Here is a 27,873-nt window from a genome sequence, read left to right on the forward strand (position 1 = left end):
ATGTCCTCAGGACTCGGAGCGTAAAACCACCCGCCATACAGCGTTGCTGGGATCATGAAATGAGATCACACATTTTATAAAAAATTCAGTGCCGAGTGAATAGCATGTACTCTGTAAATGTCAGTCTGCCTCTCTCCATTCTGTCCATATGCAAAGTCTTGATAACGCCAGGGAAAACATTTGTCACAAAACCTCTCATGGGCACAAGAGAGAGAACCCACAGGCCTCCGAAGAGGCCACTGGGCATCCCAGTGCCAGCAGGGCCAGCCGAGAAGTCCATGCCCTCCTGCCTTCCTGAGGGCGCAGCTGTGAAACCAGGGAAGACAATTTGGGGAGTAAAAGTGGTATCACGGGGTCGTGACATCCAGGAGGTCACGGATGAATTCCCGGTCAGGGCGCATGCCTGGGTTGTGGGCTCCGTCCCCGGTGCGGGGCATGCAGGAGGCAGCTGACCAGGAATCGAACCCTGACCTCATGCTTCTTAGGTTGATGCTCAACCACTGAGCCATGCCGGCCAGGCAAATCTCCATGCTACTGTCATAGCTTTGCGATGGCACCACCACACGGGCCTTGAGAATGTATCTACCCACTGGCACTGCTCCCGTCACTGCCCAAAGTCACCAGGAACTGTCTCACAGATGCCTCCACAGCTGCCTCGCCTGCCCCTCCCCCTCGCTGCTAAGACAGCCTTCTGCGGGCACAGGGCTGGCTGCCCGTGCCCACCCTGCTGCGGGAAAGGCCTCCAGGTTTCTTAGGAAACACAGCAGAACACGATGCAACTAGGTGCAAAAAAAGAAAGCGCCCTCCGCCCTCTTGGAGGGCCTCAAATTATAAGCAAAACACGAGGTAATTCATGTGCTGCTGGGCTGGGCTTTTCGCTGAGAAAGCCTGGGCTCCCTAGCGGAGATCTAGAAAGTTCCAAAAAAGCCGCTTGACATCACCCAGCTCCACAGGGAGCTCCAGGCCTGAGCACATTAATCAGCATGACTCTGTGGTTGGTTTACACATGACATCATGCGGCCTTCCTGCCCGCGGACAAGTACTCGCTGTCATGTGACTCCATTCGCTTCCAGTGCTTGCGGTGATGCCGCAGAAAACAGAGGGACCTGGGGACCTGGCGCCCCTTCTCGGAGGGACCCCAACGCTGCTCCGCAGGGACCACGGCGGAGCCAGCGAGAGGCCGAGAGGCGGTACCTTGGAGAAGACGAGGCTGTCCACGTCCTCGCTGGGCGACTGGAAGAGGTCGGAGTCGCTCCCGGATTCTCTTTTAAGGTCGCCCTGGGTGGGGGCACACTCCCTGCCCAGCCCGGCGTCCAGGAAGTTCTCGCATTCTGAAAAAGAGACGGATTCAATCAATACATTAAAATGACCGTTTCTTTCCTTCCAGCGGTCAGACTGGGGGTTTGCGGCTTCACCGAACGGGGCGGCCGAGCGATGAGCCGAGCCTCCAGTGGGGCCCAGAGGTTCAGCACTGACTATAAACCAGGAGGTCACAGTGCCATTTCCAGTCAAGGGCACATGCCTGGGTTGCGGGCTCCATCCCCAGTAGGAGGTGTGCACGAGGCAGCCCATCAATGATTCTCTCTCATCACTGATGTTTCTCTCTCACCCTCTCCCTTTGTCTCTGAAATCAATAAAATAAATAAATAAAAATCAGGGGTCTTCTGGAGTACCCTGACACACACACACACACACACACACACACACACACACACACACACTGGGTGGAGCAGTGGGTGTGCGCTTTCCACTCCTTTCCCTTCCACACATGGAAAAATCAAAAGCCCCGTCCCGCGGCCGAGGGAAAATGGGGGGCTGGCCAGGAAGAGAGAGGCTGTCCCAGCCCCTGTGCTGAGCCCGGCAGTCCAGCTGGCAGCCGATCACGCACGTCCCAGCCCCCAGACTGGAAAGCACCGGCCTGGCCATTCTAATGGAAAAGCCACAGAGGGGCCCGGGCAGCCCCCCCCAGCGACGCCGCCCCCAGAACAGAGCTCCGACTACGGGGACCGCTGACCGAGGCGGCCGAGGCGAGAAGCATCGCCGTGGGAGATGCCGGAGCCGGCTGCTGGGCCGGAGTGGGCAGAGCAGGAAACAGGGAGACAGGATAGGGAAGGACTTAAGCCGTTATGAAACCCCACCAATGGGGGGAGAGAGGGTTCAATATAAGACTATGCAATACAACCACAGCCCAATAGTTTCTAGAAAAGCCCGTAAATGATGCCGCCATAGTTTTCAAAGCAGGTTACTAGAATTTGGAAAGGTAAACAGGAGTTTTGGGGGTAATGTAGACTCAAGAGGCCAGAATGTAATCGGTCGGTGTTATGGCAGCTGCAGGGACAGGCAATGGGTTACAGATGACACCGTGGCATCCGGATGGCTCCCGGTCAGATGATACCCGGTGATGCTCGGGAGGTCAGAGACAATGGGGCACGGCGACGTGAGGGAACGTGCCTTCGTCACCGTGAATTGGTGGCTACACCTGGTAAACAGCCGGGATTCCAGCTAGCCACAGCCACGCGCTGTGTTATTACCAAGCCAGGCTGTAAGCACATCACACCCTCGTGTGTTGTGGCTGAGACCTCCTGAGCGCTTAGGGAAAGACTCAATCCCTGACAATGCTTCCAGAGCTTAAGGTTCTGATTGGCCGCACAGGGGAGCGACCAAAGGAGCTTTGACAGAGTGATGCCCAGGCCACAGCCCAGAGCAAGTGAATCAGATACTCTTTTTTTTTTTTTTTAAATTTTCATTCTGGAATGTGAAGCTGTTTTCAATTACAGTTGACATAAAATATCATATTCTTTCCACGTGTACAACACGGGGATCTGATATTTTTATGTTCCTTACAAAGCGATCACCATGAGACTCCAGTAACCATCGGTGGCGGTACCGTTATTGCGGTGTCACTGACAGCATTCCCTATGCTGTCCGTGACACCCCGTGACCTACTTACGTCGTAACTGTAAGGTTCCACCTCTCCATCCCCTTCGCCTTTTTGCCCGTGCGCCCATTGCTCAACCCTGCCAGGACACTTCCAATGTGTAGCTAAGATTGAGAGCCACAAGACTTAGTCCTTCACACCCTATATTTATAGTTTTACTGGACTAAGACATTTCATTATGCTATTGTATGTCATGCTAAGGAAGAACAGATCTCTAAATCGAACGACCTGGTGTGGGAGGGGAACCGTGGCTCTGGAGCAGGTGCATTGTGGACACAGGCGCTCGAGCAAAGCGGGAGGGGGACCTCTACTTACCTGGGCTCTGCGTGGGCGCCAGGAGGGGGGCTGCGTCAGCACACGGCTCGATCGCGCACCAGCTTTCCCGGTTTATCTGGAAGGGAAAAAGCAGACTGAGTGTCAGACAGTGGGGCCAGGCGGGACGCTTTTCCAGCTGCTGCAAGTGCATCCTCTGCTCCATCACTCCCATCTTTTTCTTTAAAAATGGACTGCAGCCGAGACTGGTTTGGCTCAATGGATAGAGCGTCGGCTTGGGGACTGAAGGGTCCCGGGTTCGATTCCGGTCAAGGGCATGTACCTTGGTTGTGGGCATATCCCCGGTAGGGGGTGTGCAAGAGGCAGCTGATCGATGACTCTCTCTCATCGATGTTTCTAACTCTCTATCTCTCTCCCTTCCTCTCTGTACAAAATCAATAAAATATATTTTAAAAAAATAAATAAATAAATAAAAATGGACTGCAAAGTGGGCAAAATTATTTTAAGGAAAAAATACCTTTGCACAATACACACAAGGCAATCAATAATTAATGCTCCGGGGAGATTTTTGATAAAACTTAGGCATGTAAGTCATTTTTACTAAATCTAATAGAATTTTTAAATTACCGTTAGCGATTTTAACACACCTCTCTCCGCAATTGCTAAAACAAGTAGACATAAAGTCCGTAAGGATACAGAAAACCGGAAAGACATTATCAACCAATTTGATCTAACAATCACACCGAGCACTTCCTGCAATAATAACAGAACACATTCTTTGGAGTGTGCATGGGAGATGGATCATATTCTGCAGAAATAAATGCAGTAGAAAAGAGAGAAACAATAAAATAAATAAAAATCAAAAGGTGACTGCCTTGAAAAGATCAATGATATTGATAAAACTCTAGCTAGGCCGAGCAAGAACAAAAGTTACAAATTACCAGTATCAGACATTAAAGGGGGACATTATCACAGAACCTACAGACACTGAAAAGATAACAAAGAAATAAGTACTATGGGCGACTTGACTGCATATCACTACAACCCAGATTAGAGACCTTGTCCTTAGACGTGTTTGAGGAGCATAGAAGCCCCAAGGATTGAAAAAATGGCTCTGAGTACATGCATGTAGCACATGTGTTGTCATGTTAGTCTCCTTCCCAAAAGGTGGCCTCTGAGGCTGGGGTTTTACATGAACAAAGAAGCCAGTTCTTTGAACTATCAGCGCCCTTCTTAGCCGGCTCTGAGACGAGGCTTGGCCAAAGAGTCTGATGGCCAAGTTCGGATTAGGAGACACAATAGGAAGAAACAATAGCGTTGAGACCACTAATAACTTGAGTTTTAAGAGAAAAACAAAGATGATGGTGATGATCCCTCTATCCAGATTTCCAGATTTTTCCCTGATGGAATCTGTTAGCCATTAGGGCTGGCAACAGACTGACTGGGCCGAGGGAGGAAGAGTTCAAGATTATTCACCAATTTTTGAGCAAGTAGCTCAAAATGAGGAAAACAGAAACTTGGCCATTAGATGGCCGTAACTTTTGGAGGGATCAGGCACCAAAACAGAGTTCCTGGCTCTGGCCACATTCACGAGTCTCTAAATAAAAAAACAAAGTTAGTCCTTTGTCCATATCGTCCTCATGACAAAAAGATCATGGCCGGCCGCTGCAGGTAGTCTCAACATCCTGAGTTCCAGTGCCACGTGGGTAAGAGACGCTGCTTCCAAAGAAATGCCAGAACCCTCGCCCCAATGCCACCTGGGACCCCTGGCGATTGCGTAAGCCACGCCCACGCCGAGTTCCCATCAGTCTGAAAATAGAGCTGTACATATTTTCGGCGCGGAGGGAGCTGGCTTTTGTTTCTGGCAGCGCGTCTGCTACTGTTTATATCCGAGCATCCTCATAACACGGCCCACGGTTACGCCCTGCCTTCCCAGCCCCTGCCCGCGTTGACTTCCTCCGCAGCCGTCTTGGGAGATGCGGCCAGAGTCCAGCTCGGAACAAAAGGAAGCAGAGCCCACCATCCGGACAGCGGAGCCAACACCTGAGTCAGTGTTTTCGGGGAATCGGACCGTCAGAGGGCAGATGCGGGGGCTGTCTCCAGCCTTCAGCCCCCGTATCTCTCGTTTAAGACCATGTGCGAGTCTCTCAGAGCAAGCCAGCTTTCCAAGCATGTGCATTTCTCTGGAAAATCACACCGGCGTTAAGGACAAACCACTCCTTCGGCTTTGGCTGGGAGGTCAAGAGGCCTGCGGACATCATGAGTAGGGAGAAGGGGACGGACCCTCGTAACCACTCTCATCCAGTGCATACAAAACATGGTTGCAAATCTTTCCACCAGCCATCCGAAACTCTGAATTACTAGCTACAAGGTGTTAACCACCAGCTAGAGTATGCTCATCAAACACGTGAGAAAACGGTACCCCAAATTATAGAACAGAAATGGCCACCGGACTACATCAGTTCAATCACCAGTTAACTCTCGGTTCTGACCCTCTTCTTTCTGGGATGCTAGTTCTGCCAAGTTTCTGATCCTTGCTATCCTCTTGTGTTAAGAATGGCCTCAGGAGCCAAAACCGGTGTGGCTCAGTGGATAGAGAGTCGGCCTGCGGACTGAAGGGGCCCAGGTTTGATTCCAGTCAAGGGCATGTACCTTGGTTGCGGGCACATCCCCAGTAGGAGGTGTGCAAGAGGCAGCTGATCGGTGATTCTCTCTCATCGATGTTTCTAACTCTCTATCCCTCTCTTCCTCTCTGTAAAAAAATCAATAATATATATATATATATATATTTAAATATATATATATGATGTTCCTGCGAGACTGAGACCTATCTTCCTCTTGTCATTCTCCCTCCCCCCCGCCCTGCCCCGCCCCCAGACGTGTCAAAGGATGGAGAGTCAAGCATACAGAGGTCCCAAACACTAGGCTCTACCGAGTATCTGAGGACAAACGTTTTAAAACATGGGTGTGATTTCATAAAGGAAATCCCATTTCAGAGAAACTAAAACGAATATTGTCTTGGAGCAACTTCCAAATGCCAGGTGACCCAGAGCACCACCTGGTAGCGAGGACAGAGGGACAATGACACCATCACACTCCCATACCAGCCCCTGTCGATTCTTCTGGGCCCATTATTCGTCTCAATGGACCAATGAAACAATGGGGGTGCCTCAAGCAATGGACTAGCTTGGTAAATCAATAAGATAGCGCCACGATTTCCTGGACGGGGCCATGCATTACCGCTTTGCCTGGAATTCCCAGCCTCACACAGGTTTAGGAACTAAGGTTCCGGTCGGCATCCCTGAGCCACTTGGGATGCTTCCAACTTCCCCTGTTTTTGCCAGAACTTCCAATAAGCACTCCCATAAGTCACCCAATATTCCCAGACTCCCCACTTCTGCCTGGAGGAGCCCTTGCTAATTTTAGATCCCAGGATGCCTTCTGTGAGCAATTAGCCATCCGGAGGCTCCGCCCCCATCCTGCTTAGACACCTCACACTGAGCAAACAAACACGGCCATCAGCAGTCTGGGCCGGACCTGAAAAACAGTCAGTCCGGCCAAAGGACCCCCCTCGCCACCTGGTAAACACATTGATTGGAAAACCTTTCAGAGTTGGGAGTGAAGAGGTGGCAGGAGCAGCAGAAAAGGCTGAGACAAAAGACAGACAGATGTGGAGACAGAGGCAGCCCAGGGAGAGATGCCCAGACAGATGGGGCCAGGTGGGCGGTGAGGGAGGAGGGACAGACAGACATCGCAGGAAAGAGCAACGCTCAGGAGGAATCTCTCCCCTGGAGATTTTCAATAGCAGGTTCTCCTGGGAGTAAGAATGCATTCTGAAGCAGATACAGTGATGTTTAAACAATAAGTGGCTCACTGCTCATTCTCAATCCCACTGCTTTTGTTCAGATAGTCCTTTATTTTATTAATCCTCACCCAAGGATATTCATCACATTGATTTTTTATTTTTAGAAAGAGCGGAAGGGAGTGGGAGAGACAGACAGAGAGAGAGAGAAACATTGATGTGAGAATGAGAAAGACGCATTGATTGGTTACCTCCCACGCTCACGGGAGGGTTACCTGGCAACTGAGGTACATCACTTTGACCGGAATTAAACCCGGGACCCTTCAAGTTCACGGGCCGACACAAAACCAGCTCAGCTAGGACCAGATATCCCCTTAAGAACCCTAAAATCGCCGAAACCGGTGTGGCTCAGTGGATAGAGTGTCGGCCTGCGGACTGAAAGGTCCCAGGTTCGATTCCGGTCAAAGGCATGTATACCTTGGTTGCGGGCACATCCCCAGCAGAGGGTGTGCAGGAGGCAGCTGATCGATGATTCTCTCTCATCGATGTTTCTAACTCTCTATCCTACTATCTTCCTCTGTGTAAAAAAAAATCAATAAAATATATATATATATATATATATATATATATATATATATATATATATTTTTTTTTTTTTTTTAAATCCTAAAATTGCCAACCGCACACACACACACACACACACACACACACACACACAATGCTCACACATACTCCCTCAGCCCTTCTCGCTGCAGGCGCCGCTATGGGAATCCAGAGGACAGAGCACGGGTGGCCTTACCTTCAGCAACACCACGTCCACCGTCCTGTCCACCTTGGAGATGTCACACAGGCTGTAGCGCCGCTTATGCCGCTCATACATCCTGCCCGGCGCGGGAGAGAGGAGCAGAGCCTTTGTGCCCGGGGTGGACTTGGGGGGCAGGCGCCCTCTGCCAGTCCAGAGTTCCAGGCTCCTCCCCGGGAGCTGCAGGGGTCCGGGCCTGCCAGATAGCGCCCTGTACAGAGCCCTCACAGGGGCAAACACAAATTCAACAGGAACCCGGCGGAATCCTGTTCCTTGCACTGACCCAGAACTTTCTGACAACTTCGGAGCGCTGGGATAATGAGTTTATCATTCATAATCTAAACAACGCGTGCCTCCCTCCCGGTGCTATACTTCATGCGGATCTTGGCTGAAGGAGAAGCCCGCGCCGTTTCCATCGCTGGCGATAACTCCGGCAGGAAAACTAAGAATGAACCGGCTGAGCATAATGGCTGACGCACGTGGGGGGGAAGAGACCAGCGCAAGCAATCAAAATCCGGGGTGTACTTTGTCAGAAGAAGAGAGGAAAAGGGAAGGCGATGCTATTGCAAAAGGATGGCATCAAAAAAAAAAAAAAAAAAAAAAAAATCCCATTAAATTGTTCTTGCTTTAAAAAAAAAAGAGAGAGAGAGAGAGAGGAAAATAAAAATGTTCTTTACGGAAGAAAAAAGCAGACGCTTGGAGAGCTTGTCTGGAGCAGAGAGCCTTCCGGGTCCGTGTCTGCTCCCGGGCTGCAGGGCTGGGTTCTGATTTAAGTTGAAAATATGTAATGACAGCAGAGAAGGAGGAAAAGGCCCCTCCTTCTCCCCCCCTCCCGCCCGCCCCCCTTTAGGGCGCTGGCCCTGCCCAAGCCCAGCACGCCCCCCCTTCTCGCTCACAGGGACGTCAGGACTTGCCCTTTCACAGCCTCAGAGGCTTGCAAACCTAATTGCAGTGGTGGCAGCTGATTCACCTGGCAAGGAAAGAGAGAAAAACAAGGCTTCCTTCTCCCGCTGCTTCCTCCTCCTCTTCCTCCTCTTCCTCCTCCTCCTCCTCCTCCTCCTCCTCCTCCTCCTCTGTCTGTCCCCTCGGAGCCGGCTCTGTCGGGCGGCCCGGATGCTTTGATGTCGGAGCAGGAGGGTAATGCAGGGAGGTGGGTGTCACCCTGACCACTACCAGCATGTGCGACACAAGGATCTCTCCACCGAGTCCCGAAAACTGAAACCACCCGAGGCACACGCCGGAGCAGCTCCCTGCCAAACGCAAACCGGTGATTTCACGGGAGAAAAATGTGAGCCAAGCACTGCAGGGCTGTTTTTCCAGGGTCCAGAAGGGGCCCCTAAGGTGTCCGACGAGGTTTAACAATCACCAAGAGTTCAGCTTCGTATTTTTTTTTTTTTATGTGTTGAGGGGGTTGATGGACAGAAGGGGGGCTTCCAAGAGAATGAGAGAGGAGAGCAGGGCAATGAATGGGGACGTGTGTGTGTCATCGCTCTTTGTGACGGAGGAAGTCACCTGGCTGGGTCTTCTCAGCCCTCAGGGAGCCCCATGCAGCCCCAGGCTCGGCTGCTACCGCTCCTGCCTGTTTGTTACAGTTTGAGACCTCGCTGGCCGCACCCTTTGGAACATTCTCGGGGCCAGACCTCTTCCAGAATCCACTCTCTCACTCCAGACATTCCCTCACTGAGGTTGAAAATGCTTGGGGGGAGAGAGGAGGAAAGGAGGAGGAGCAGCTGGGGGAAGGAAAAGGAGAAAGAGGGAAGGAAGAAAGAAGAAATAGAAAGACTTGTCTCCGGGGGCATTGGCCTGATTTCCCTCAACTGGCCAGGTGTCCTCGCCGGACCTGTAGGGTGTGAATGAGGGGGTTCGAATGCCACAACAGCGAGGAGGAAGAAAAGAGACTGAACACCATGGGTATGGCGAGCAGAGCTGGAGACGGGGTTTTTCAGGAACTGGATGTACAGGGAAGAGAGGTCTGATGAGTCATCTTTTCCCCAGGCCAGGCATTCACTTGCTAACTGGCTCAAAGGACAGGGAGGCGGCTGGTGGGCTATAATGCAAGCATTTTCCACCTCCGTGCTAACTCACAGCTGCAGCCACTCCGAGCCCCGACCCCCCAGCCCCACTACCTCGGGGAGCAGCCAGCCTCCCTCCCCACGTGCCCAGGGAGCCTTGGCCCTGGGACAGTCCTAATACGGACAGTGGACTAGGGGCGCTGCTCATCCCAGGGACGATGGGAACCAGTGGGGACGCGATGACTGGGGAAAGATGACAAGCTGTAAATAAGATTCCTGCTCAGGCTTACTACCGAAAGGATGGGAACCTGGTCAGCAACACACGGACATTTTGAAACTACGTGACCTACGGCACCAATGGAGAGATCCTTTAGGCTTTGGTGTATGGAAAACGTGGTAATTTATCATCTTTTCTGCACGAGCTTCCGCCGAGCTGTCATTCAGCGCCCGTTCCCCTCCCCGTCTGCACACGGGGCTGTCTCCCCTCTGTCCTCGATATGGTTTATTCCTCTCGGCCGCTCCCTTCTGTTTTAATTAGATCCGAATGTTTCCTGCTTCCAAGGTTCCCAGGCATCTCTCTCGGGACCAGATGCTTCAATCACAATAAGGCCTTTCTACCTCAGCCTCTTCCACGGACACCGATGTACATGACCTATACGGATCTAACGGCTATTTTGTGCCGTGCAGTGAAGGCAAACCGAATAAATAACAAGGTTTGTCCTCGAGAAGTTTATATAATTAGAGAGGAATCTGCTTCGAAATAATATAATTATCCAAAACGGCCCAGATTGCTGTTTTGAGACATATAGACGAACCTTTTTCATTTCTGTCTGAGTGCTGCTCGCTGCGAATGGGGACTTCTCACTTTTTCTGGACACATACGTGTATTTCAATGATTTGGACTCGTCTTTGCGTATTCCGTTCCTTCTTGGAGCAGAAACGGCCTGGGTGGGGAAGAGTCTGTTTTCCTCTCCCCTCTGGATCGGATCAGCACTCCCCAACGGGAGACAGACTCCGCAGCCCTGTGCTTTTTTGCCGCTGATGCGACAATTCCAAGTTTTTATCGAAAACATCTGGACCCGCGGAACAGTTATTCTGTTATAGAATTTTGAAACGCAGCAACCAATCCCTTCAAATCCAAACCGGAGCTGAGAGTTACAAATGTTCGTGCTGAGGCTGTCCCCTCTTTTCCTTTAATTCTGGGAACTTGTCACTATGGAATAACCTAGCGATTATTTACAATAGCAGTTATTTACAAGATTAATCACACCTCCTTCTCTCTGTGTCCTTCTGTCCGCAACAAGGGCTTCCAAATTCCTCAACAGAAGAACCAGTGCTTTTAGTCTGTTCAGACCACAGGCCCGACATGTGTTCTTAAAATTCCAGAAAATGAAGAATAACAATATTGTATGCGTTAGAATGTTTAGCAATTCTGTTCGAGAACTAAATTTCCTCCTGGTTTGTTCAACGACAAGATCTAACCCCTTACCCGGATTATTTAACCTCCCCAAAGGGCAGACCTCTATTTGGCTCCCTTTGTTCCAGTTGGGGCAGAGCTCTGCCTGAGTCCCAAAGAGGGCGCTGCGCTAGGGCGCCACCTAGTGGGCGTGCTGAGGATCCAAACAGAACGCTCAAGGCCGGTCAGCAAAGCAGCGGCATATGACCGGGCCCTGCTTACATGACTCATCAGTGACTCATGTAGTCTCCTCAGGAACGCCACCAGGTAGGGTGAAAACCCAGGGTTCTTTCCACCCTGGGGTGTGCCATTATCTCCCTTAGCAACCTGAAACAATTGCTCCGACTCCCTGCACTTAGGTTTCCAAAAACTGAAAAATGAGAGGGTAGGGACACGGTGGCATACTTGAAATTCCTTCTTGATCTGATACCATCGGTCTGAGACTAAGAAGTATTTATCACCCGCCATATAGCTAGCTCACAGGAACTGAGAAATTTGCTCAGACCCTGCGGTAGAGAGCATGCAGTGTTTTCTTGCACAATTATACCTGCCCCTTTATTCCACTTTTCATGTGAAACGGGAAGGAAGGAAAGCTCTCCCCCGGGGGACAATTTCCATTAATCTGTGATTTCATTAACCCCAACCAACATGTGACTCCGTCCGAGTTGCACGCTTGTTGGCAGAATTTACTAGAATACAGGTGAAACACCAGCCTCCACTTGAGCAACTCCAGGCTGCTTAGAACAACAGTCTGCTTGGCATATGGCGTTTGGTGCTTACAGGAGGAAGGACATGGCTTACAATGCCTGCAAAGGCACTCTTTCCATCTCGGCTTTCCTTTTTCCTCTCAGCGTAGATGTTCAAGTGCTACTGGCCCTGGCGTTTCTCTGACCCCAAGATTTGGAGACCCCAAGATTAAAAGAGTGAAGGGAGAAGAGAGAGGAAGGCCTAAAGGGTGAGCAACCAGCTACTCTTTTCAAACCAGTCGTAGACAGCAGCAAGCCACTCCATTGCTCTAACCCTCGAGGGCAGTGGTTCTCAACCTTCCTAATGCCTCAGCCCTTTAATACAGCTCCTCCTGTGGTGGTGGCCCCCGACCATAACATTATTTTCGTTGCTACTTCATCACTGTCATTTTGCTACTGTTATGAATCATAATGTAAATATCTGTGTTTTCTGATGGTCTCAGGCTCTACAGCAGCGTTTCTCAACCTAGGACCGTCGGAAAGCACAGATATTTATATTACGATTGGGAGCTAACGGTGGCAAAAAGGAATTAAGATGGGAGAATATAAGGAAAGACAAAGCTTTAAAAAGGTCGCTTCGCAAACGTGTGCTCCTTACAGGGAGATAGATCTCCTGGAACGAGCCCCCCAAATGTTAAGCTTTATTAAAATGACCAACTGCGTGGTGAAATTAAAGGAGGGAGGAGGGAGAAAGGGTGACAGCAGAATCATAATCTCAGGAGGAAAAGCAGCGACGGCATCCTTTCACGTCTAGGAAAGGGCTCCAGGGGCAGTGGTCGGCAAACTGCGGCTCGCGAGCCATAGTTTGCTGCTTTGTTGACTAATGAGTTTGCCGACCACGGTCCTGGAGCAAATATATTCATTAGTAACAACATTAGTGAGCCTTCCTGCTTCTCAGGTGTGTCCACGTGTACACTTACACGTTCTCCTCATAAAAAACCTGTGAGGTAAACGTCACTGTCACACACAGAGTCTAATCCCAGGGCGCAGCTCGTAAAACGAGTCTGCATTAAACTGAGTTCTGTAAATCTTTCTTTCCACCAAATTGTCCTTTTTCAAAATGTATTTTTATTATTTCAGAGAGGAAGGGAGCGGGAGAGAGAATTACTAATGAGCTGCCTCCTGCACGTTCCCCTCCTGGGGATCGAACCCGCAACCCAGACATGTGCCCTGCCTGACTGGGAACTGAACCGTGACCTCCCGGTTCATAGGTCAGAGCTCAACCACTGAGCCATGCTGGCCGGGCATGGAACAGTAGTTCTTTAAAAAGATCAACAACATAGACCAGGACCGCAGATGGAAGAGTCGTCTTGGGAAAAGAAGAAGAAAAAAAAAGCCGTTTCATTTGAGGCAAAAGGAAAGAAGTAATAAAAGGCAGATATTTATAGGTTATTTTCCTGGCCCATCCCCAAGTGCCTGATTTGGACGGGACTCCTGGTGCCCTGAACCATCCCCGCCAGAGGCCGGAACAGCGGGGAGCACTGGGCTAAAGAGCACCGAGCTGCGTCGAGCAGGACTCTGGGAGACAAGCCCACGGCAGGACCACCTCTGTAGCCTTTTCTCACCTCTCCTCGGACCTCCCCTACGGCAGCTGCGCACATCAGATGGCTGTGCTCAGCCCGGGTCCCGCACCCGGCAGCCTCCGGGCTGGTGCTCCCGCCCTGAGCACTCCTGTCACACCGGAAGCAGCCAGGTCAGTCCCCATAGCTAGCTGGGCATCGGTTACACAAGGCTCCTGAGCAAGATAGCTCCTGTTTCTCTGGGTTTCCTTCCGGTTCTTGGCCTTCGCCTTCACCAAATGGTTCCTGTTGGAATGAGTGAACAGCTACCTCTGTCTGAAAAGACGCTTCCAGGGGAGACTACATTCTCAGGACGAGATCTAACGGGTGCAGGCCATGTAGATTCAGAAACTCCTTCGTTCATAAGTTTAAATGGCCCTTGGGTTCCTGGGTACAGAGACAAGCACTAGAGGAATCGGGCATGCCTCTTCTGCTCGCTACCAACAAGTGACATGAGCACCCTGGACCTTATCAACCAATGGGACGTGCCAGCCTGGCCAGGGATGCTCAGTGGATAGAGCACCGGCCCGCAGACTACAGGGTCGCAGGTTTGATTTTGGTCTACAGCGCGTTCCTCAGTTGTCGGAGGCAATCAATCCATGTGTCTCACATCGATGGTTTTCTCTCTCTCTGTATCTCTCCCCTCCCTTCCACTCTCTCTAAAAATCAATGGGAAAACATCCTTGGGTGAGGATCAATAACAACACACACACAGACACACACACACAGACACACACACACACACACTCTGCACAAAACGGTGCATTGCTAAAAGCATTTTGCTAACTTATTCAGATGGTGTGTGCTGGGTCGGATGACTGGCAGCATTGACTGGTGGTGAGCTATGTAAGGACAATGCATCGGACAAATCAGGTAACTTAAGGAGATAGTGTAAGTAACAGATCAGATCATCAAGTGTTATCAGGGCCAAGCCTTGAGCTTCCAGCACTGAGCAGGATACACTGTGTCTGACTTGCCCTCTACAAGACCAGCAGTCACATCTCCTCTGCTTCATCAATGTTTCTGACTCTCTATCCTTCTCCCTTCCTCTCTGTAAAAAAATCAATAAAGTATATTAAAAAATATATATATTTCTTTTTAATTAATTTTCTTGCAATGTGCACGAATTCGTGCACCAAGCCACTAGTTTGCTTATAAAAAGACCTTCCTAAAGGTACATTTGTTTTGTGAAAATAAATGCCAATACTTAAAGTCCTTTTACATCAAAAATGGCCCAGCAGTACCTCCGCTTAGCAGCAGCTGTTTAAATTCCCTGTACAGCTATGTGTATCCAAAAGCAAGAGGTTTGCTTTTAAAAACGTTCGACAACTTCCACTTCTTAATTTATGTATAGATTTGTGTAATCATCTCCCTCGGTTACGCTAAATTAGTTATGTGATCAAGTCCTTTTCAGAGGAAAAGAATCAACTAGCCCTCTCTTCCTCTGTTATTAAAATTAAAAGCTCACTTCACATCCCCTCCTCCTTGCTCTAGGCTGGACAATGGGTTACAAATCAGAGGAACAGCTGCTAGGAGAATGAGACAGCCTGGCTTGGCCACAGCTGCCGCCTCCGTGCTTTCACAGCTTGGTCGGGGCCCCTGCAGGCATTGGGAAAGGACTTGTTCAGTGACCCTTCTGCCTCCCCATCCCCACACCATGCTAAAGCTCTCCATCTTCCTTGTCTTTGGTGGTATCTCCCTTCTTCCTGCTCCCAGCTCCCACCTAGACCTTTTATAAAAAATATATATATTTTATTGATTTTTTACAGAGAGAAAGGGAGAGGGATAGAGAGCTAGAAACATCAATGAGAGAGAAACATCGATCAGCTGCCTCCTACACACCCCCTACTGGGGATGTGCCTGCAACCAAGGTACATGCCCTTGACTGGAATTGAACCTGGGACCTTTCAGTCTGCAGATCGATGCTCTGTCCGCTGATCCAAACCGGTTTCAGCCCACCTAGAGCTTTAAGGAGGGAGGACCGAAGCCACTTTTCACATCAGTCAAGTTCAGGGCACCTTCTTGTCTACCCGCTCACAAGTGGCTGGTATCAGATAACCTCTAGGGGGAGTCTAAGCTTTAAAAAAAAAAAACACCACGATTTGTTCGGAGATCCTATTCTTAAAAAGGGCAGGCAACGCTTTGTGTTCTGTGTAAGCCCAGCTCCTTCCTGGAGAGCCGTGCCAAGAAACAGACACAGGGCAGCACAGACACTGCCGGGTCAGGAATAGAACAGAGACAAGGAAACTCGGGGCGCTACTGAGCACTGGGGAGCTTACCACCCCCTTCCTGTCTTCCTGTACCTGAACCCTCAGGAGATGTCCCTCATCTGAATCCACATGGACAAGCATCTCCTAAAACCCTTCCCGGGAGTGGGGTGTGCCAATGACCAACTGTTCCTCAAAGTCTCCGGGACGGTCTTTTGACTTAAAAAGCAGACCCGAGGGCACTGTCCGCATTACCGTCTATACAGTGTTTCCTCTCACAGCTTTAGGAACTCCTCTGAATAGATTTAGCTGCAGCAGCAATTGCATTAGAGTAGCAGGTCAAGAGAGCCAGGATTTACGTGCTTTCCCTGAGACAAGGAGGAACAGAGAGACTCAGACAAGGAGAAAAACAATGAGCAGAGAGCCTGCGGCGAGCAGACCGGCACCAGGGAGGAGGGTAGACGAGGGAGGAGGCACAGCTCTGTTTTCCTCCCTCCGATCGCCCCGTTGGGGGCACCTAATGGCTCCTGGGAAGGAACGCGCCCCATTGTGTTGTGAGTGCGACGGTGACAGGAACGGGAGGGGCTCCATGGCAACACAATCATGACACACGCATCACTTTCTGGAACCGGAAGAGAGAGACCGACGGCCCACGTCCAGGCCAGCCGTGCTACCAGCAGGGAAAAGTCCCCGGAGGGAGACGTTAATGTTCCACTCGATGCCTCATGGTTCAATGCCGCCAAAAGCAAACAGCAGGAAGAACACGGGTGGGGGGCAGGCCTCAACAGCAGATAACGCCTGCCCAGGTGCCAGGACCCGGGTGTCACTCCCGGCTCATGACTTGGTCTCTCTCAGCAGGTCTTCTTTGGGGGTACATCTTCCTCATCTGACCCTTCATGGCACTCCCAGTTTCTATTACAATGTTCAACACACAAGCCGGTGTGTGTGTGTGTGTGTGTGTGTGTGTGTGTGTGTGTGAAAAGCAAAGGCTAGATCTACTTTTGGAAATGCACAATAGGAGCTTTCCTAAGAAGGAAATCCATTCGAACAATTTATTTAGGGATCTTTGTTATTAGTGTTTGAAGGAAGGTACATATACCCCTCCAAAAATGGACCTATGACCTGAAATGAAGCAGTTCTATAAAATAAAAAAGGAGGTTATTAATATGACTTATTTTTAGACTGGGGGGAGGGAGGGGGAACTCCTTGAAAAATGTTCCCTACAAAGTGATTAAGTTAAGAATTTTGCTCTTATAGAAAGAGTGATTTTAAAAGTCCCACATGATTGTCTGTTCAGTCCAACACATGAGAAATACACCTCAATATTTATTAATTTATCCCAATCATTTCACACTGATCAAGATTTAAGTTCTGCCGAAACCAGTTTGGCTCAGTGGATAGAGCATCGGTCTGCGGCCTGAAAGGTCCCAGGTTCGATTCTGGTCAAGGGCATGTGCATTGGTTGCGGACACATCCCCAGTAGGGGCTGTGCAGGAGGCAGCTGATCAATGTTTCTCTCTCATCGAGGTTTCTAACTCTCTATTCCTCTCCCTTCTCTCTATAAAAAAAAATCAATAAACTATATTAAAAAAAAAAAAAAAAAAAGATTTAAGATCTGCAAGGAACTTTAGAGAGTACCTAACCGCTATCAAAAGAGAAAACAGAGACGAGAGAAATTAAAATAGCTCAAGGTCACTTAAAAATAGAGCCAGGTCAGTACATTACACTCTCCCATATATTACCTACAGATATATTTACACTAAGGGTACAGTTTTTCCACTTGTGGCTTTCCGATCTGGGGTTCCTTTCTGCAGCACTTGTTTTGCAACTATCTCCTGCAGAAGAGCATGTGCTGAAATTTCCTGGAAACTCCATTTCGGAGGAGACATTAAAAAAATAAAAGAGAGTAGCTCTAAAAACTTGGTTTGAAAAAGCTGAGGAGCAAGTTTCCTTGTGGTTGAAACCAATTCTAGCTTTGGACCCAAAAGGGCCAATTAGGGCCAGTCTACTGGCAGCTGCGAGAGGCCAGTTTGTGTTTTCCTAGGTGACATATACACCACAAGACTGCACAGCAAATATGATCGCAGGGACATCTTTTTTTTTCTTTTTTTCTTTTTTACTATATTTTATTGATTTTTTACAGAGAGGAAGGGAGAGAGATAGAGAGCTAGAAACGTCGAAGAGAGAGAAACATCGACCAGCTGCTTCCTGCACACACCCCACCGGGGATGTGCCCACAACCAAAGTACATGCCCTTGACCGGAATCGAACCCGGGACCTCTCAGTCTGCAGACCGACGCTCTACCGCTGAGCCAAACTGGTTTCGGCCGCAGGGACATCTTTTAAGGGACTTTTCAAAAATTGGAAAGGGTTCAGTGAGGGTAGGGTCTATGAGCCATTCTGAGCAGCGGTGTGTGGCTGTCAGGCTCCCCATACTTTCCTCTGGCAGCTGGGCAGGAGGGCTGAGAGGAGCCACTGGAAGCAAAGCTTTTCTCCAGACTCTTGGACTGGGGTTGGAAATGCAAGCTCGCCCCCTTGAGACAAGAGGAAGGAAACGTAGTGTTCCACTGAAAAGAATAAAGGCGTGGAGAGAACGAAGACGATAGCAATCAGAATCTGTCCAACCGTACCCTCATCACCGCCTTGAAGAGACAAGTATTAATGCTGTTGTAAAAATAATTACGAATGCCGGAACTGGTTTGGATCAGTGGATAGAGCGTCGGGCTGTGGACTGAAAGGTCCCAAGTTCGATTCCGGTCAAGGGCATGTACCTTGGTTGGGGGCACATCCCCAGTAGGGGGTGTGCAGGAGGCAGCTGATCGATGTTTCTCTCTCATCAATGTTTCTACTCTCTATCCCTCTCCCTTCCTCTCTGTACAAAACCAATAATTAAAAAATAATAATAATAATTACGAATGGAAATTCAGTGACTTTGATGTGTGGCTGTGAAGCTATAAAGAGGGGAGCAGGGTTCTGATGGAAAATGCTTTCTTGCTTAGAGAGCATGCTTTCTTAAAGAAGACTAGACTTTCCCAGGAACCCAATACTCAACTCAACATATGGGATTTTCGAGTTGTGTTTGGACACATTTGCTCCTGAGGATTTGGCTGCTGGGACCACTGGCTAATCAGCTTATGCGATGAGCATGTGGAAAAGGGATTATCACAGAGATACATCAATGAGCGGGTACCCCAGGGAGGCAAGTTCCGTCCAACGAACTTGGCCACACGCGGAAGAGAAGGTTCACAGGAGACGTGGAGCATGCGGGCTGCAGCATGGGGACTTGGGGAAGGAAGAAGGAGACAGAATTCTTTCCTGGCCGCCACCGCGGAGCACAGCTCAAGGTGAAGGACCCACAAAGGCTTCTGTTGTGGATGGAAGGGTTCAATGTCATCTCTGTACCTAGTCGTCTCCTTCTTTTGAAAACCAAAGGCAGATCTGGAAAAATCTTAATTTCTGCACCAAAAACAAACTCTTTGGACAAACGCCATCTTGGTGGTATTTTGCTGAAGCTAACCAGATTAGAGGAAGAACATGAGACTTGTTTAAAAAGGAGTCAGCTTTGGTCCTGAGATGGCGAATGGAATTTCTCCAGCTTTCACTGAGAGCATGGGAGGCTGATGGAATGGTTTTAGAACCTCAGTGTGGCCGAAACCGGTGTGGCTCAGTGGATAGAGCGTCAGCCTGCGGACTTGAAGGGTCCCAGGTTCGGTTCCGATCAAGGGCATGTGCCTTGGTTGCGGGCACATCCCCAGTGGGAGGTGTGCAGGAGGCAGCTGATCCATGTTGCTCTTGCATCGATGTTTCTGACTCTCTCTCTCTCTCTCTCTTTCTCTCTCTCTTCCCCCCTCCTCTCTGTAAAAAAATATCAATAAAATATATTATTATTAATAATAAAAATAATAATAAAGCAACTTCGGTGTAGATGAGCCTGTCAGGGGCACTTGTTTAAAATGCTGAAACCCACCCACGTGACCTGGACTCCCCAGAGCGGCCCCTCAGGATGGCTCTCCTGGGAACCACAGTATGCCGAGTATGAACAGTGCTCACACAGAAGTGAATCTAACCTACAGAGGGAACTAGTGAGATGGGGCGGGCCACTAAACCGATCTGAATTCACTGCCTCTCCTTGAAGGTAAAGGAGTTGAACTTCAGATAATCATTCAGGTTCATTAAAATTCTAAATGTCTCCCAGCCTCCCATCTTAAATTAAGGTCTGATGCTCTTCTTGCAGCTTTTTAAAAAATTAATAGCCTTATCACTATTTCTTTTTTTAAATACATATATATTACTAATTTTTTTAGAAAGAAGAATGGAGAGGGAGAGTTAGAAACATTGATAAGAGAGAAACATCGATCAGCTGCCTCCTACACACTCTCTACTGGGGATGTGCCCGCAAGAAACGTACATGCCCTTGACTGGAATCGAACCTGGGACCCTTCAGTCCGCAGGCCAACGTGCTAGCCACTGAGCCGAACTTGTTAGGGCTATTACTGCAGCTTTTATAATAATGTCCAACAAGCAGGAACTGAGTCTCGGTTGTTCCAGGAACCACCTCAGGCCACTGGTTACTTAAGTGGGTGAAAAGAACACTGGACTCTGAAGCTGTGACACTGGCTGATGCCACGCTGTCCTCACTGGGCCAGGCTCAGCGCCTGATATACATTAAATCGCCGAGGGGCAACAGAACAGAACAGATCTTCCAACCAGGGAAGTGTGTAAGAGGGGATGATGTTGAATATTAAACTGTGACTTAACGTTACAGCTTTGGCAACATTTAATAACAAACCACAACCGTCCTGGGTATGACTGGATGACCTGCCTCCTAAGCCGCAGGCTCCACGTCTGAACCACTCTCAGCCCGGGAAAGAGACATCTGTTAGGACCATCTACTGTCTCCAGAGAAACCCGCAGCAGTGATCACGTTAACATGTTTTCTTTGAAAAACAAGCAAGTGCTAATCTTGCTATTGCCTGGTTCCTTCATGAATCATGCTTTTCAGCATCATTAACCTCTAAAGTCTGAGCCCATTTATAGCACAACAAGTCAGGTAGGTTAAGGATGAAAAAAAAATCACTCCTCAGGTTGTGTGACAGGTATCAGACAACCGAACCAAAGCAAACAGGAACTCAATTGTACTTTTCATTAAATACTCCGTAGTGTGCCACACTCAACCGAGGTCCCTGTCTAGTGACAATAAGTACGTTGAGAAGGTTACCAAACAGGGAGACTTCTAGAAGAATTTAAAACAGAGTCCTTGTTGACGTGTGCTAGAAAATGGCCGTAAATGCACCTGCAGAGCACAAGATACACAAATTCTTCCTGTTTTACCTTCATGATGATTCAGTGACAATGATTCGATGAAGCAAGGACTGGCCTGTTCCCAAGGCCAACACAGGGCCTGGGCATGTGTCAGAAAGATCGGATTAAATAATATTAAACAAACGCCACTCCACCCTCAACTGCAACCACAAGCTCCAGCAATCCTTTTGGGGTGCAAACAGGTCCCAGAGGTTAAAGCGAGAGGATAAACGGAGGAGGACCCTGAGCTGTGGAGAAGCTAAGTCACAGGCTAGTTCGGACAGATGCAGACGGGAGCTCTGCCTTCCCGCTTGCTGTCAGTGACTAGAGCGCTCACCACGAAACCGATGACTGATATAGAAAACAAGCCCATTGGCGCTTTCTTTTCAGCCACTGATGCTGAAAATATTCTCTAGTCCAGGAGCCCACTGCCTGCTTTGTGTACAGCCTATGACAAAATCTAAAAGTGGATTTTACATTATTACATGTCTCAAAAATATTACCCAAAAAAGAGTATTTTATAACACATGAACATTATATGAAATTCAAATTTTAGTGTCTATAAATAAAGCTTTTTCTGTTGTTGTTGTTGTTGTTTTTTTGTAACCCTCACTTGAGGATATTTTCCCATTGATTTTTAGAGAATGGAAGGGAGGGGCCTACAGGCTGGGGGGCAGCTCCTGCATTGAGCGCCTGCCCCTGGTGGTCAGTGCGTGACATTGCAACCAGTCCTTCCGCCATTTGGCAGATCAGCGTATTAGGCTTTTATTATATAGGATGAGGCACACTGACCAACCAGAGGAATATCATCTTTCTCAATGCCCAAAACGAGAGAACAGGAAAGCGACGAGGGAGCTTTTTATTTTTAAAAGTTTTGTCTTCTTCTTTATAATGGACAAGATGACGTCACAATGGAGACAGCGCTCATGGGAAAGCAAGCATCGGGCTGTGCTCTCACCACTGCCCTGTTGAGATGGAGGACTGAGAAACGGGCACTTGAATTCAAGGATATGAGTTTGTTCCTTCTCTTTTTGTAGGGGCTTCTGGAAACAAAGGCTCATGTACCCTACCCATGCAGGGTGTGTTCTCTTTTCTTTCCCCGGGGACAAAACGCCACCCAGGCATTAGTCATGAGTATTATCTGCAATAAGGAGCTGGAAGGAACAGTCAGCACCTCCCTCCCAATACACTCCAATAAAACCAGGCTTGTTTATCACAGTTCTGACACTTGAAACAGGCTGGGAGGGTACAGGGCTGTTTACCTACTAGTGGTGCTTTAAGAAGATCTACCACTTGGCCCTCTGAAGAACAAAACCAGTGCACCCTCTGGTCCAGACAGGGAGGACTGGTTTTCTGAGAGGCAATGGAATTGAGTGCGGTAACTTGATTTTCAGTTTCCGAAAGGTTTTTGTTTTTCTTAAACCACGTGGGATCTCTAATGGAAAGCAATGTTTCTCTCTACAAGTGGAAGTTCCAGCAGAAACCGGTTTGGCTCAGGGGATAGAGCGTCGGCCTGTGGACTGAAAGGTCCCAGGTTCGATTCCGGTCAAGGGCATGGACCTTGGTTGCGGGCACATCCCCAGTAGGGGATGGGCAAGAGGCAGCTGATTGATGTTTCTCTCTCATCGATGTTTCTAATTCTCTATCCCTCTTTCTTCCTCTCTGTAAAAAAAAAAAAATCAATAAAATATATATATTTTTTTAAATAAAATTTAAAAAAAACAAGTTGAAGTTCCTTATTTTGAAAATTCATAGCTTTAAAGAAGAAGCCCAGAGTTGGCACATGCATGGGGTGCAATCAATGTGTCTCTCTCTCTCTCTCTCTCTCTCTCACATCAACGTTTCTCTCTTTCTTCCCTCCCTCCTTCCCTTCCACTCTCTATAAAAAGAAAATCAATTGAAAAAATATCCTTGGGTGAGGATTAGCAAGAAGAAATAATATCTCAATAGAGCTATTATGAAAACAAAAACAAAAACACAAAGCACACCTACTAAACATTTTTTCCATCACTAAAATCGACATACTTTATATTGCAGATAGAATATTGAGCTGTAAGTTAAAGTCTCTTTTTTGCTGCTATCAGTTTCTATATAAAGAAAAAGAAAGGATCGGTTTTAGAGCTAACATCCCTTTGGCAATTCTCATTTTGTGACACATTCAATGACAAACCGAAAGGTCTTGCGCTCGCAGGGAAAGTAAAATCTTTTCCATTACCATCTCCAAGGGATCCACTCGGGAAGGCCCATTACACACCTCTGCCTGTGGTACACCCCACGTATGAAGGCTTACTGCATGCATTTCCACAGGTATACATCATGGAACAAGCGAGAAAGGGAAAAGGCACTACCATGAAAAAAAACAAACAAACCCACAAACAGAAAAACAAGGCCGTAAAGCAGACCCGTATGCCAGGCCTTGTGCTGGTGAAGATCCGAAGGCCACTCACCGCCTGCGTCTTCAGGCCCTGTCCCGTCCCCGAAGGAGCAGCTGTGTCGCCTGCAGCCACCTCCTTGGAAGCTGAGCTCGGCCTGGGATCCCTCAGGAAGTCCACCTCGTCATCAGCCTTGGTGTCTGGCATGTCTGAGGAGGACACGAGGGTTACAAAGTGCATCTGAAAAATTGACTTCCTGCGCCTTACTATGTACACAGCGTGCTCTGGGTTTCGTGTGCTTTTGTTTGCTTTGGGGCTACATGGAAAAGTGGGGGTCATCTCTGACCCTATTCCTTTATGACATGGTTCTCCCTGGCTTTCCTATGGGCTTGTAGGTAAGGGAAGGTCCAATTCAATGTTTATTGAACTTGTTTTCACCACGGACTTTTCATGACAAAGGAAGTGCGCTGCTGACTTAATATGCTCCAAGGTAACAGCTTAAGGGCTGAAGCTAGGGGGTCGACCTTGACCGTCATCCAAGAGGCAAGAGATGCTTGCATTTGTACAGGACAACAAAGAAAGCGCCAAGGTAAAGCCTTTGAGAAGAGTCTTTCTTTAAAAAAAACATTACACAGACCAGAATGGCTCAGTGGTTGAATGTTGACCTATGAACCAGGAGGTCATGGTTTGATTCCCGGGTTGCAGGCTCAAACCCCAAGTGGGGGCATGCAAGAGGCAGCCAATCAATGATTCTCTCTCATCTACCTCTCTTTCCCTCTCTCTTCCTTTCTGAAATGAATAAAAATATTTTTTTTAAATAAAAAACACTACATACACTCATTTACCCAGAACTGCAAAAGACTGTTCTACTAAACTATTTTTTGTTTTAACTTTTGTTTCTTCCCAAATCAAGACATAATCACAAATAGCAATTCCTTCTCTCTCTCTCTTTTTTTTTTTTTTTTTAAGTTTTTACATGTCTTCTCTAGAATTATGCTCAACACAGACCAAACAATGGTGGTTACTTGGTCACCATATGGTTAAGCAAATACAGGAAGGACTTGCTAAAATGCCTGAGGCAAATTTAGGCTTTGGCACTTCTTTGAAGGCGACTGATGACCCGAACAGTCAAAATTCACCTTGATAATCCAAACACAAGTGGAACGGTCATCTCAATTTCACGTGGAAAACTTCCTGCGGTTGTTATTAACCTGGTCATGCCCCGCTCTGGCAGAGAGAATGCAACCTACACCAAGGAGCAGGGAGGCTTCTCACCAAAGAACGGTTATATTAAACTAGAGGCCCGGTGCACGAATTCGTGCACACTGAAAGGAAATTAATTAAAATTAATATTAATTTTAATATTGCTATTCGCCCTTTATAATAGAAGTGTCAGAGATGAAAGAAAATCAGTAAAGTGTATGTGAAAACATATAAATTGATTAATAAACAGCAATAACATGATATAACAAAGACATGATACAGAAACAGCAAAAACATGATTTAAAGACGTTGATAAAAACAATGACTGATAAATTGATTTAAACTCGTTCTACTATCTCCCTGTACACCACATTGAGTAAAAACACTTTCAGAGTGCTTGACTAATTTCCCTTGTGATGAAGTATGTACAACTTAAACTTTCAAACGCGAGAGAAAGCAACATATAACTGGCCATGTCTGAAAAAGAGTTCAGGTAGAAATATATCTACCATCTACAGAGTTTGTCTTGTGATTTATTAATAGTCACCACAAATGCTGGCGTCACGGGAATCTGCCTTTGAATTAATTTAAATGGGAGGCCAGTGTCAGACGGGGGCAAATCAATTCTTGGAATCAGAACAACCTCTCCTTCCGCGGGTCCCGTTAATACTTCAGCTTCGATGATGTTAGGTTGAAACCTTTTGATAATAAATCTAGTACCATTACAAAGTCCCCATGTCCTATTCAGATTTCTCATTAGCATGATGATTGCATCTACTTTCAATTTTAATTTATGACATGGCATACCTGAAGGAGTAATACTATTAAGAAATTTGGTGGGGGCTTTGTATGTATCGCGCATGCGTGAGTCAATGTTTATTTTTAAATTGCCAGAGCGTGGCATGTGCCTGCCAGCCGGCTGATGAGACATACAGTTGGTCACTTAGCCTTTTATTTATATACATATACATATACATATAGTGTCCTAATAGGGCACTGTGACATGCACAAAGGTCTACTTCAGATTTAGGAAAGCTATATTTCTATAAACAAACCTTTATAAATCTCTCCTCTCTTTGACCCTGTAATTATAGAATCTTACTAGCAGTTTAAAAACCGGCAAGGAAATCCCAAGACCCGAACTCAGTCCTGTATTTCGAAAACGTGATTAAATTTAAAAAATCTGACTAAGCCTTCCTTGACCAAGATATTTCAAGGTGAACCGGAGCAGACGTTTTAGTGTTGTTGCAATTTGTTTTGTTTTGCTTTCTTTTTTATTTATTTACTTGGGGATGTGATTTTTGGTATGACCTTGCTATCCTTTACCCATCAGCTGATAAGACGGCTTTTTGGCAAGCACTGGCCAGTCTCGACGGTAAACAGTGATTACTGACACTTGACTGGCTTGACTCACTCGTGTACAAGCCGTTTCTCACAGGCCTGCGACCGGTGCTCTCGGGGTGTGCTTTCTCACCAGAAGTGTGTGTTTTCTCCATTTCGATTTCTATTAATACTTGGCTTAATCCACAGCAGCAAACAGACAGACAGAAGCCAGGGCCACGGGGCCCCTCCCCCGTCAGGAGGTAAACTCGTGTCCCCTCACTCATGCAACAGGCTGGCTGCACTCATGAATGGAATAAATACAAGGAACTTCCTAGAAAAATACCCTTGTGCTCTGAGATCACACTCGGGGGCTTTTTTCCAGGGGGCTTTCCCCAATCCGGGCCATTTTTCTGAAGAAAGCAGAGATTTTTATCGCTGGCCACTTCCCTCTGTAATGTGAGACCCTGGTCACCGAGCACATATGACTGCTCTGGGGAACCGAACAAGTCACTCGCCCACACGTATCAACCCACAGCCCCAAACCCAGAGGTACTGGTGAGCCGGCGTTCGCCTCGTTTTCCTTCCTGAAACTTGAAGATCTCTGCTTACGTGGTAATAAATATGAAATTCTCCCTGGATTCTACCTTTTCTCGGAGGGCACTAGAGACACAAAGCTCGTACAGTTCACATGGCCTCGCGTTAGTTTTTACGGAGCCAGGAAGAGAGATCGTTCCAGCCCACTGGCCAAAGACCCAAATGCAAGAACACAGGCCGGCATCAGCTTACAGCCATTCCCATTCTTCCCAAATGTCAACCTGCCCGGCCCCCAAAATAGACTTGTTTTTGTGCCTTGTTTTAAAAGAGTAGAGACCTTCTCGCTGAGAAAGCAGCCAACAAATTTCTCCCACTTAACAATATAAAACATCAATAAAATTAAATCCCAAAGTCACCAAAAAAACGCTCCCGCAAGTTTCTTCAACACCCCACTTGATTTTTTTTTTTAAAGGTTACAAATGATTAACAATGCTTTTTCGGGGAAATGACAATTGTGTTTGCACTGCTCCATTTCCTAAGCAACGCCTTTTCGAGTTCTGTTTGTTCATGTCTCTACACACCCCACCCCCACGCTCTTAACTCGGAATACACTTAAAGGGGTTTTCAAAAATGAAGAGGAAAAAAGCATCCAAAACACAATCCAGCAGTAAAAAAAAAAAAAAAACAAAGCAGGCGAGGTCTTACCTACAACAGCCTGGGGTCAGACATGGAGACGGGTCCCCTGCCTGTACCTGGGAACAGGTGGTGGGACCAGAGCGAACGGCACTGACCTTGGCAGGTTCGGGGAGTGACACGGAGCCTGACTCCGGCTCCGGCCCCGGCCAACTCCCGGGGAGAAGTTGTGTTCAGAGCCGGCTGCGCTCTGAGGACATGGAGCAGGCAGCCGGCTGAGCAATCAGCCCCCTGCAGCTGCTTCTCTGAGATAAGCAGACAGCGCGTCTGCCCTGTGACAGCAGCTCAGCAGACCGCGCTGGGGCGGAAATCCTGCATCCTATGGCTGTGCCAGGCAGGGGCCTGCGTTCCCAGACTCTGCCCAAAAGCCACAGGCCACGGGGCGGGAGGTCTGGTCCGAGAGCAGGAAGAGGAGGGGTCCCCACCCCCCTCGGATGACCTAATACCACCGTTTGGGATGTTAGGCCATCGGCTTCCAGCTAAGTTATTCATGAAACCACTGGCTGGATTTGCTTAGAACACAGACCGGGATGGGGAAGGAGTCTCAGGCTGTAAATAAAACACTCTTTCTCGGCGCTGTCTCTGAGGGCTCGGGGGAAAAGGCCTCAGCCATGTGAACACAGACCCCTGCGAAGTTCCTTTATCATTTAGA

The 27,873-nt window shown here is 48.2% G+C and overlaps 2 protein-coding genes across 7 annotated transcripts in view; one reads left to right on the forward strand and one right to left on the reverse strand.

Annotated features, from left to right (window-relative positions):
• LOC311614318 (A-kinase anchor protein 13-like) overlaps nt 1-27,588 on the reverse strand; it is a 79,925-nt gene extending 52,337 nt beyond the window's left edge. For 3 of the 6 annotated variants that reach the window (XM_084869021.1, XM_084869019.1, XM_084869020.1), the window contains exons 1-4: nt 27,234-27,511; nt 23,544-23,677; nt 3,254-3,329; nt 1,195-1,331 (exon numbers count right to left, since the gene is read on the reverse strand). In XM_084869021.1, the coding sequence (XP_084725147.1) occupies nt 1,195-1,331; nt 3,254-3,329; nt 23,544-23,675 (345 nt within the window). In that variant the 5' untranslated portion in view covers nt 23,676-23,677; nt 27,234-27,511. Of the gene's footprint in view, nt 1-1,194; nt 1,332-3,253; nt 3,330-7,812; nt 8,588-23,543; nt 23,678-27,233 lie in introns of those variants that run through there. The other 3 variants (XM_084869022.1, XM_084869018.1, XM_084869017.1) reach the window with 2 other exon arrangements.
• TTC23 (tetratricopeptide repeat domain 23) overlaps nt 1-27,873 on the forward strand; it is a 995,109-nt gene that overhangs the window by 905,418 nt on the left and 61,818 nt on the right. The gene's annotated exons all lie outside the window — the stretch shown is intronic.

This window comes from Pipistrellus hanaki (genome assembly GCF_964339955.1).
Source record: "Pipistrellus hanaki genome assembly, chromosome: 21".
Lineage (NCBI taxonomy): Eukaryota > Metazoa > Chordata > Mammalia > Chiroptera > Vespertilionidae > Pipistrellus > Pipistrellus hanaki.